General features: G+C 39.7%; 1 protein-coding gene across 6 annotated transcripts in view; it reads left to right on the top strand.

Moving 5' to 3' along the window:
* Positions 1–368: 368 nt before the first annotated feature.
* LOC100476283 (zinc finger protein 33B-like) overlaps positions 369–12,297 on the top strand; it is a 28,380-nt gene continuing 16,451 nt past the window's right edge. The window contains exons 1-4 of one of the 6 annotated variants that reach the window (XM_011218637.3): positions 369–563; positions 2,749–2,811; positions 10,272–10,398; positions 10,651–10,746. In XM_011218637.3, coding sequence (XP_011216939.3) covers positions 384–563; positions 2,749–2,811; positions 10,272–10,398; positions 10,651–10,746 — 466 coding nt within the window. In that variant the 5' untranslated portion in view covers positions 369–383. The other 5 variants (XM_034662416.1, XM_034662415.1, XM_034662417.1 and 2 more) reach the window with 5 other exon arrangements.

Raw genomic sequence — 12,297 nt, forward strand, 5'->3', positions numbered from 1 at the left:
CCTTACCGAAGTCTGGATTTATTTTTATATTTGAAGGTCCCAGTTGCTTACCTTCTTCACTGCTGAAATTCTATTATTTTATCCATTGTTTACTTTGAAACTGTATTATTATTTTACTGCTAGCATTTCCTAGTATCTAATTCGTTTAGCTTTCTAGTATTTAGGGTACCCTTTCTACTTCTATTCGTAACGCACATTGATTTACATTTTTGCCTCCTGTGGTCGCTTGGCGTTCAAAAGGCACACTGGTTGTGAAACGATTTCTTTGACGTACTGAAAAAATTCAGAGCTGCATACAGAAGCGACAACCCCAAGCCAGAATCTCTGAATAGCTAAAGAAACAACGTTTCCGAAATTCTCCCAAGTCCTGGGCGAGCAGGCTTATGGGAACTGAAGTCCGGAAGTCTGTGAACCTGCCGGACGTGGTCATGGGAGCTGGTCTTCTGCGGCTCCTTCTGCGCATGTGCAGTACCTCGCAGGCTCTTCTAGATGTTCCGGCCTGCTGTGGGAGACGGTCCGGAACCTCCAGGATTCTGGAGGGCTGCATGCTGCTCTGGGAACTGGTGCGGCCCGAGTGGGAGGGTGGGCGAGGCCAGAGGGTTGGGGAGATCCAAGAGGGTCCCTGCGTGGCTCCAGGAAGCGGGTGGGGGCGACGGTGCCCGGCAGTAGGGAAGAGGTCCGCGGACCCCGGCGGGACTGTCGGCTGTTCTACCCGAGAGACTGGGTACGAGGAGGCGTTGGCCGGGTGGAGGACCACGGGACGGGAGAGTCTCTATTAGAAGGAGGTAGGGAGGCGGGGACTGGGTACCCCGGGGAGGATACAGACTCCGCGTGGATCCCCGGGCGTGGTTTGTGCGGCCGCGGGAGGAGAGCGCGTTGGGCATGCGCGGTGGGTGCGCTCGGTCGTGGAAGGTTCGGAGTTCAGCGGGTGCTTTGATTCGTGCAGGGCTGAACAGGTTTATTTATTTGAGAGAGGGAAAGAGAGAGAGAATGAGCGGGGCGGGGAGAGGGAGAAGCAGGCTCCCCGGTGAGCAGGGAGCCCAATGAGGGGTTCAACTGAGCAGGGCTTGATCCCTTGAGATCATGACCTGAGCCGAAGGCAGCTACTTAACCTACTGAGCCAGCCAGGCGCCCCACTAGGAGACAATTTTAGTTATTTCCCAAATGTCATGATCTTTGCAGCTTGCTGTCTTGGTTATAAAAGCCACCATTGCATCCTACACAGCACTTAGCAGAAATAATCTTTGAAGAAATGATTTGAACGATGAATCTTACATGTAGTAGTTCTGTTTCGGGGATTTCTAGATGTCTTCAGAGCCTTTGATAGAGACAGCGTAGTCTCTCTCAAACTGAGTTTTGTAACAGTTCTCAGCAGCTTTGATTTGAGTTTATTGAAGGAATAACAAATACATTTGAACTATGAGCCTGGGTGACAATTCCAGTTAAAATGAATTTACCCGTCAGGCGCATTTCTCTAATACCTAAGAGCACCTCTTGTGAAGTAAGAAGAAGGAATCTCTAAGTGCATAACGTTTGGTGGAGAGAACCATCCCACTGTTTGAGTTTTTGTTGTTGTTGTTTTAAAGTAGGCTCAGTGTGGAGCTTGAGCTCATGACCTGAGCTGAGCTGAGTCAGTCGCTTAACTGACTGAACCCCCCGGCACCTCCTGAATGAGTTTTGAGCACAGTGTAGTTCCCAGAGAGGAGCAGATCCTAGGTTTTCACAGCCTGTTCAGAATGAGTAAGATTTGAGAATGTTACCACATTCAGAAGCTTTCCCAGCCTGCCTGATGGAGGGAAGCCTGGACCAGGGCAGCTGGGCTAAAAGGAGTGAAGGACCGTCAGGTGACACAGGAACTAGAACTTCACTGGAGGTGTTCCAGGGATATGTGGGAAAGGGCCTTAAAACTAGATGTGAGTCAATTTTGTCTCACCAATCCCAGTTCAACCCCCACTCCATTTTTCTCTCACTCCTCCCAGATTCTGAGCTATTCTCACACAATGAATCTGGCATTTAAAGTTGTGCTGACGAGTTCTCTATAGGACAGCAGTACAGGAAGAGTTTGTTTTTCTTCTTGCAAGTTGAGGAGAAATTGGTGCTGAGCGTCTAAGTGAGTTTTTCTGGGTTTGTGTTGGGCCAGAGCCCAGAGGAGATGTTGAGTTTCCCCACCCCAGTTGGTGCTGCCCACATCATCACTGGTAAAACACATTCCTTGAAACACAGCCATGTGAGAAATTGCACTTGCTTTAGAAAAACAATTAAAAAGTACCTTTACCTGAAAGTGCCTCCATCCTTTTTTCCATAGCTTTGGTTGTGTTCTCTAACTTGAGGAGTAGGCAAGGAAATATACATGTAACAACTTTTGTTGTACGACCTTTGCTGAAGTTCTAGTGTTCCTTCATTTAGTGTATTGTAATTTGCTTATTAACCAATTTTCTCATTTTTAAAATTTCTTTGAAACAGAACAAAGGGGTACAGACACAGTTTAAAAATGTCCTAGATAACAGTTCCATTCACCCAGTGAAAAATTGCACACCCAAGGTCTGCATGGCCAAATCACAGTTGCACACAGATGTGTGGTTGCTTTATCACATGTCTTCTCCGGCCCCTTCTGCAAGGTGAAGAGGATATTCTCCCAGAGAGAGGCATTTCACCGTGGTGATGTTTCCAGCTTTTTAAGAAGGCAAGTCCAGGAACTGCAAGGCAGTCTGTACCTCTAATGACTTCATTCCTCTTTTTCTATCCCAGCTCTGCCTTCAGAGATTTCAACATTTTTCCAAGAGAGACCAGCAAAATATGAAGAAGTCCTATGTGAGTTGGTGTTGAAGTCATTTTCTGCTTTGTTTTATAATGGATCTTAGTAGGTTAATGACTCCTATATTTAAAATGGAAAAGTAGAAATAGATAAAATGAACCTGAGGGAAACAGCATGACACAGTGGTTCTCAGACTTTGGTGTGCATCATATTGAAAGTGGGAAGTTTGTTCAACCATAGACTAGGGCCTGAGAATTTTCGTTTTGAGCAAGGTTGCAGGTGATGTTGAGGTCTGTAGACGAGTAGCATTGGATTAGCAGATCAATAGGGCAGCGTTGGCAAGGGATACACACACACACAGATCATACGAAGTTAGATGGTTATCAAGCTGAACTTGCAAATATTTCTGACCTTTTAGCCATGACTTGCCCACCACCCCCCATCCCCAAAAATAAAACACACACATAGAGCATCCAGATTCCTTTTGGACTTAAAGACTTTGGCATTGAAAGCTGAATAAAAACCCTTCGTGTCTGTTTATATAAATGATGAACAACCTTCTGGTGGCAAACCATGAACTAAATGCCTGTAATTATCCTTCAGTGGAAGCAAAAGACAGAGTACCAAGCAGAAACGAGTTAATGATGTTTTTTAGGAGAATGTATTACTGGAGCCCATATAGACAGCTTTCCCATGGTCGTGGTTTGTTTTTGTTTTCCATTGATAAAACCTAGAACTTCTACAGAATAAACTGCATGTCCTTAAAATAACTCCAAAATTCACAGACCCTGGCAACTACTAATCTACTTCCTGTCAGTATGGACTTGCCTCTTCTGGATCTTTTATATGAATATAATTGTGCATATATGTATTTTTGTGTGTGTGTCTTCCTTCACTTAGTATAATGTTTTAAAAGTTCGTCTGTATTGGAGCATGTTACAGACTTTGTTCTTTTTCTTTTCCGGCTTTATTAAGGTGTATTTGACAAAACTAAGATATGTAGTGAACATCGTGATGATTTTGATATTTGTATACATTGTGAGAGGATTCCTCCCGTCTAATCTAACACATCCATCACCTCACATATTTCTTTGTTGTTTGTTGTTATTTTTTGGTGAGAACATTTAAGTTCTGCTCTCAGCAAATTTTAATTTTATCATACAGTGATATCGACTATAGTCACCATATTATACATTAGATCCTCAGACCTTCATTTTGTAGTTGAATGTCTGTACCTTTTTACCAAGACTTCATTCCTTTTTATTGCTGAAGAATATTCCACTGTATAAATAGACCACATTCTATTTACCCACTTATTAGTTAATGGACATTTGGCTTGTTGCTGCCTTACCACTATTCTGAATAGTGCTGCTCTGGACATTCATGTGCAAATTTTGCTTGAATACATGTCTTTGGTTCTGCTGTGTATTTACTGAGAAGTGAAAATGCTGTCATAGTCAACTAGTCATACACTAGTTGTAGTTTTAACTTACTGAGGAACGGCCAAACTGTTTTTCACAATGCCTGCACAATTTTATATTTCCACCAACAGTGTATGAGAGTTCGCTTCTCCTCGTTGTTGACAATGCGTGTCTTTTTATGACAGCCATCCTAGTGGGCCTGAAGTAGTATCTCATCGTGGTTTTGATTTGCTTTTCCCTAATGACTAATGAGTACCTCTTCATGTGCTTGTTGGGTATTTGTATATCTGCTTTGCAGACATGCCCATTCAAATCCTTGGCCTATTTTTAAATTGGATTTCTTGTAAAAGTATTTTGGTACTAGACTTTTATCAGACATATGATTTCCAAATATTTGTTCCCATTCTGTGAGTTGTGTCTTTTCATTTTCTTGAAAGTATATCCTTTGATTCATAAAAGGTTTTAATTTGGTAAAGTCTGGCTTATCTCCTCCTTTCCCTTGTTGCATTTGCTTTTGATGTCGTATCTGAGAATCCACTGTCAATTTAAGATCATGAAGATTCATTCCTGTTTTCTTCTAAGATGTTGTAGTTTCTAGCTCTTACATTTAGATCTTTGATCTATTTTCAGTTAATTTGTATATATGATACGAGGAAGGGGTCCATTTTCATTCATTTGCATGTGGATATCTAGTTCTAGTACCATTTGCTGAAGAGACAGTTTTTTTCTCCCACTGAATGATCTTGGCACCCTTGTTGAGGATCAGTTGACTATAGATGTATGGGTTTATTTCTGGACTCTCACTTCTGTTCATTTGCTCTATATGTATATTATCATGCCAGTTCCATCCTGTTTCGATACTTTAGCTTTGTAGCGAGTTTGAAGTCAGGACATGTGAGTTCTCCAATTTGTTCTCCTGAACAAATTCTTGACAAATTTGTCAAGATTATTTTGGCTTTTTTTTTTTTTTAAAGATTTATTCATTTGCTTTAGAGAGAGAGAGTGTACACAAGTGGGAGGGACAGGTACAGGGAGAGAGAATCTCAAGCAGACTCCATGCCAAGCACAGAGCCTGACATGGGGCTTGATCTCACGACCCCAAAATCATGACCTGAGCTGAAATCATGACCCGAGCCAAAATCAAGAGCCAGACACTTAACTGACCAAGGCACCAAGGCGCCCCTGTGTTTAAAATTTAATGTTGCATCTAGGATCTATGCAAATTGGTTAATATTTGATTCCTTTTAATATTGTTATGACAGCATACATTTTAGTTGTCCATTTCTTCTTATGTCATTTTGCTTACCATTATTATGTATAATTCTTCAGTGACTGTTTTATATTTTCTCTGCCATATAAGAGCGAGCATTTCAAGCATTCCGTAGTGTACACACGATTAAAATTGTTGGGTCCTAAAGACTAAGGACTTCCAATGTCACTTGGTACTGCCAAGTTGGTCTGAGTGACCATACAACTCACACCAGCTGTTGCATGATAGGAACAGCTTTCTTTGCCTCCTTGTTGACAGTTGATACTGTTATTTCAAAATTATGGCCAGTCTCGTGGACGATGAAAACCTCATTGTTCTGATTTGTATTTCTCTGATTATGGGTAAGATTGGGCCTTTTGTTGATTTATATATTTTGTATATTTTTACATATTTTTCTGTAAATTTTGTTGTGTATTTCTTACTAATTTATAAATATCCTTTATGAGTTTTGTATAGTAATCTTTGTTTTATTCATCAGTAAATATGTTCTCCAGGGTTTGTCTTCTCTTTCCACTTTATGATATCATTGGTCATAGGAAAGTTTTACATTTTGATGTAGTCAGATTTGTGAATCTGTTTTTCATGGTTTTTGTTTTTATTCAGGCTTTTTGTTTTGTTTTTTCATTGTTGTGTTGTTTTTTGCAGTTCTTTTATTCTTGGGGTTATTCCCATTGTGATACATAGTCACATTCCTGTGTCTTGAATTTAGCATATATTTCCTCTCTGAGGTGTACCATCAAATTCAGACACAATTCGATTCATTTGTTTCATGTGCTCCTTGTTTTTAGGGTTTTGTTTTCATTTTGATAATTACTTTCATATAAATATAAAAAATATTAACATTTTTCTGAAGATGGACTATGAATATAAAGCAAAGCATATTCAGAGATCAGTCTGGCTTCTGTCTCTGCCCCCTCTATCCTATTCCTTCCCTTACCCAGTGTGGGTGGCCATTTTTTTTAAGTATTTATTTTTTTATATTTTTTAAAGATTTTATTTATTTGACAGAGAAAGACACAGCCAGCGAGAGAGGGAACACAAGCAGGGGGCGTGGGAGAGGAAGAAGCAGGCTCCCAGCGGAGCAGGCAGCCGGATATGGGGCTCGATCCCAGGACCCTGGTCTCACGCCCTGCACCGAAGGCAGACGCTTAACGACTGAGCCACCCAGGTCCCTTAAGTTTTTATTTTAATTCCAGTTAATTATCATACAATTTTATATTTTAGATGTGCAGTATAGTGAGTCTCATTATTTTTAATATAAGCAGGCCCATATGTAGATCTTTGTGTGTCCCACATTTTACTTGATTTTCTCACTTAAACTTTGTTTTGTCACTTAATAATATATTATAGAGTTCACCCTGTAGCCCTACATTAGAGATATTCCTCAGTTCTTTTTCCAGTTCCTATCACTCCATGGTGTGAGTATACCATAACACATTCAACCAATTCCTTGCTAATCAATATTTGGGTTGTTTCCAGTCTTTTGTAAATATAAATAGTGATATAGCCTTGTCCCTACACCTCCTCTTTCTTTGGCCTCTTTCTTGTGGCTGGTTCCCAGAAGTGGGAACAGACTCCCCGCTGAGTGGAGAGCCCGATGTGGGACTCGATCCCAGGACCCTGAGATCATGACCCAAGCAAAAGGCAGACGCCCAGCCAACTGAGCCACCCAGGTGCCCAGTTTTGTTCATTTTCTTATTACAACTTCATGCCTAAGTATTTTTACTTCAACTTTTACATTTTACAAAATTAAAAAGTACAGGCATTTTCCCCACATATTTTCTTTATCTGTGATATACCCCTGTTTGTACCCAAAGTGTCCTTTAAACTTTGTTGGGTTTAGCATCCAATCAAAGATCGTGCCCTTGTATTTTTTCATATTATGGACTTTTTTTTTTTTTTAGCCCTGGTCACATGTCTTCTTGAGTAGTTGTTCTTGAACTTAACTACGCTTTAGAATCATCTGGAACTCTTTGAATATTCCTGTACCGAGACTACACTCCATACCAGTTAAGTAAGAGACTCTGGGGGTGACACCTGTCAGTGTGCAGCCGTGTTGAGAAGCATGACTGTAGAATGCTGCCATGTCTGTGTTGAGTGATCTGTTTTTCCTCATGATTAGATTCAGAATATCTATTTTTATTAGGCTCATTTATTGTGTACTGCTTGTATGGTCTGACTGTACCATTATTGATAATACCACCAAATATCTCCACTTGAGAAGTAGACTTTCTTTTCTCCTTTTGTAAGCTAATAATCTGTTGGGTGAAACTTGGAGACTATGTGAACATTTTCATTCCCAATGACCTTTCATCCAGTGGTTGACTGTTTAAGTTGAGCACCTTTTCCTGTGTTTATTGGCCATAGATCTTTTCTCTTGTGAAGTCATCGTTAGGTCCTTTTTCCACTTTTCCATTGGATTGTGGTGTTCATATTGATTTTAGAAGCTTTTTTATATGTTTTGGATATAATCCCTTTATCATTTCAGTATGTTGCCAACATTTTTTGCTTTCTGACTTGCTTTTTTTTAAACTAATGGTTTCCTTTTGATTGAAGTTCTTATTTTTAATGTCATCCAGTTTATTTCAGTCTTTTCCTTTATGATTAGTGCTTTTGGTGTCTTGCTTAAAATTTTCTTCACAGATTGTAAAGATAGTTTTTTGTGTTATCTTCTGGAAGTTTTACTGATCACATTTTAACCTATAATCCATCTAGAATTGATCTTCACATATTATGTGAGTTTGAAATCAAATTTGTTTTTTTCATGTCCTTTTCTCACTGCACTACTGTAAACACTTTTTTATAAGCCAGGCGTCCATGTTTGTGGGTCAGTTTCTAGACTATAAATTTAGTTCCATTGATCTTTCAGTTTATTCTTTTACTGATAGCGCACTCTTAAATTACTGTAACTTCAGAATAAATCTACATCCATTAATACATCAGTTTTCTACTTCATAATAAGTTACCTCAGATTTTACAGGTAAGAACAACACACATTTATTATCTCACAGTTTTTGTGGATCAGGTGTCTAGAAATAGGTTAGCTAGGTTCTCTTAGGCATAACGCTGCAGTCAGGGTGTCATCTGGGAATCCTTGTCTGAGGTTTGGTTGGGTTCCCTTCTGTACATATGTGGCAGAATTTATTTCTGCACAGCTGTAGAACTCACAGTAGCTTGCTTCTTCTTTGAGGTCAATAGAAGAGTGTCTCTGATATTTTTACCTTCTTTGAAAGACTCACATGATTAGGTCAGGCCCACCCAAGTCAATCTCCCTTATAGACCAAAATCAACTGATTAAGGGATCTTAATTGTACTTGCAAAATCTGTTTTGCCATAGAATGTAACATAATCACAGGGACATAAGTGTCTTCCACTTAAGAGGAGTTTATATTAGGGTGTTAGATCCACTGGAGGTCATCTTTTAGATTCTTTATACCACAATTAGCAGGAAGTTATCCACTCTGTTCTCCAAGATGGGTTTCATTATTCTTGCCCATCTGAGTTTCTATCTAATTTTGAGAATCAACGTAGCAGTTTCCACAAAAATATCTGCTAAGATTTTAATTCTGATTGTCTTGAATTCATAGGCCAATTTGTGGAGAAATGAGATTTTTTATAATACTGAATTGTCCAAACCATGAATGTATTGTATTCCTTCATTTATTTAGGTATTCTTTGTTTTTTCACAGTAATACTTTATACTTTTCTGGATAATAGTTTATTCTTTTTCCTATTACCCAGTTTTTAGTTTGTGGCACGAGTATTGATTAGCTGTTTGTTTTGATAACCTGGGAATGACATGTCTCTGTTTCTGCTTGCAATATTTTCCACAGTGGTCATCTCTTAGTGGGTGGCGTATAACCTAGGAACTGTACAAGACACTCTGTTCAGTTATGGGAAGAAAATATTGGGGGGGGTCTCCCAGGGTTTATTTTAATCCATAAAAAGAAGAATGAAGAAATTTAATACACAGTAAAATGAATGTAGATAGTAATATTGTACTACAGTTATGTAATGTGATAAATATAGCTACATTGGCAATCATTATAATATGCGAGCGTATCAGAGTTACACAATGTTACGTGCCAAATTTATTCAGTCGAAAAAAATAAAAGTGACTTAGAAAAAATAATAATAAAGCAATGTAATATATAGATTGGCATTATAAGGTAACTATTTATATAAAAAGGTTTCCTAGATGGAAGAGTAACCAAAAGTTTTGGACACCCCTGTCCTACAGGAGTTATGTCCAGAGTTACTCAGTAACATATTCCCCGAAGACTGCTCTATCTCGTTACGTGAACATAGCCCAACAGTACTTTCCTCTGTGTTCACTTACTCCTTTAACTACGTTTTAGATGTGTACATGGTTATGCCATTGCCCCAGGCTCATGAATGATACTCTATTACCAGTGAAACCCACCCTAATAGCAGGAATAGAACTTTTCTTCCCTCTGTAACCTCCCTCTACTTTGCACATCTTTTTACTGTAGTAGCACGGTGTGCTATGTGGTAGTTGGATGCTTAATGTTTGTGTCTGTTTGGCAGATTACATGCCCCTTGAGAACAGTGATACAGTTTTATTGGTTTTCACATTTGTAAAGAGTTCTTTATGGCATTTAGGCACATAACGGAACACCAGTAACTTACCACAGTGGTGAGGAATGTCCATCATGCTTTCTCCTTCTCCAACCAAGTAAAAAAAGGAGACGTGCCAGACATATTTTCTAACTGTGAATAGTGAATTCCATAACAATTTTCTGACGGCTTTTCCATGCCTCCCAATTGTGATTACTTACATTTGAACACAAATGTGCTGTTTCAGGGATCCTTGTCATTTGAGGATGTGACTGTGGGCTTCACCCAGGAGGAGTGGCAGCACCTGGACCCTGCGCAGAGGTCCCTGTACAGGGATGTGATGCTGGAGAACTATAGCCACCTTGTCTCACTGGGTAGGGATTGTTTTCCTTGTAGACTGCTAGTATGCACTTCTTTTCTTGGTTTGACACCTGTAGATGCTTTGAGTTTAATGATATTTAGGCTTGAGATTCAAGTATTAAGCAGGATTGTTGAAACACTATAAAGAATGTTTTCTTCTTCAATGAAACACTGTAATTGGCCCCGGAAGCTTCATTTTCTGTCTTCTTCAAGGGCCCTGAAGCCCGTGAGCCTAGCCTAATTCCTATGTCATTTCCCAATTACAGGGTGTTGCATCCCTAAACCAGAAGTGATCTTGAAGTTGGAACAAGGAGAGCAGCCATGGATACTAGAGGAAGAGTCCCCAGGTCAGAGCTACCCAGGTGAGTTAGTATGTGTTAAACAGGTGGACACCAGGTGACATGGTATGAATTGTTTTTATTCTCAAGTGTTTGCTTATATGTTCATTTTCATATTTACCAAATACTGAGTACCTGCTGTGCCTCACTTAAGTTTTAGGTGCTGAACACATCAGCAAACTAAATTTGTTCCTGACCTCATGGACCTTACATTTCTGATAGGGAAAGATAAGAAATAAACAACAGTACGTACATACACATACTTTATGTATAATATGTCAATAAAATAGCAAGGAAGTTATAAATTGAAAATAATGAAATGTAATACTTGAGAAGAGGAAGTTCAGGAAGGCATTTTGATGATATCACCTTGAGTGAAATGAGGGTGAACATCATGGCGAGTCTTGATGGCAGAGGTGACACTAAGTGTGAGTCCACGACGGCAGGAATGTACTTGGTGTTTTGGAGGACCCACAAGTATCGCTGTGGATTGGGGGAAAGGAGTGAGCAGAGAGTGGTAAGAGCTGGCGTTGTAGAGGTCATGGAGCTCAAATTACGTAGGGCCATCGGGCCGTGGTAAAGACTTTGATTTTATTCTGAGTGAAGTGAGGTACCATTGGTATAATTTTACCTAGTATAAGTGACATATGCTTATTTATCTTTTAAATTTTCTCTCTGGTTGCTGGGCAGAGAAAATACTATAGGGGCAGAGGGATGAAAGACCATTAGGACAGTTTTTCAATCTATGAAAAGGTGATGATCGCTTACCCTTGGTTGGAAGTGGTGAAGAAGATTAAAAGTGATTGGCTTCTGGATATGTTTTGAAGATGGGACCTCTAAGAGTTGCTTTGAGTTGGTAAGGAAGGTGAGAGAAAGCAAGCAGTCAAGAACAACTCCAAGAATTTCATCCAGGGCAGTTGGATGAATGGGTAGCAGTTCCCAAGATGGGGGATACTGGAGAGAAACAGTTTTGGAGGGGTTATTAGGGGTTTAGATTGCACATACCAAATTTCAGGTAATTATAAAATATACAGGTTCATATGGGAATAAGCATTTCACTGTATGAGCAGAGGTAATTTAGGGAAGACCCCAGGTTGGAGATAGTTATTTGGAAATTATCAACTTATGGTAGGATTTAAAGTTTTTAAATTTAGTTTGAAGCTAAGGGATCAGGTAACCACCTGTCCCTAGAGGTAAGAATGAACAGATTTGAGAGGTCTGAAGGCTGTCCCCTGGAACACTAACGTTCAGAAGTCATGAAAATGAGAAGCAGCAGTTTGGGGATAAGGGGGAAACAGAGAACGTGGTGTCCTGTAGCCAAGTTAAGACAGTTTTCAAAGACAAAATGAACTTCTTGAGGAAGGTATATAAAGTCAGCATTTTTTGTCTCTGCCTGCAAATCATCCAGAAGCAGTAAGGAAAATGAGCAACACAATTTTCACTATACAACACTAGTGGATATCTGAAATCCCAAATCAGTACAAGTGTAAATGCAGCAAAGTTGATGAAAGGGTAAAGGAGCGTATGTATCAGCAGGTGGGTAGAAAACAAAAGCATTTCTGACGCTCACAGGGA

This window comes from Ailuropoda melanoleuca, chromosome 6 (genome assembly GCF_002007445.2).
Source record: "Ailuropoda melanoleuca isolate Jingjing chromosome 6, ASM200744v2, whole genome shotgun sequence".
Taxonomy (NCBI): domain Eukaryota; kingdom Metazoa; phylum Chordata; class Mammalia; order Carnivora; family Ursidae; genus Ailuropoda; species Ailuropoda melanoleuca.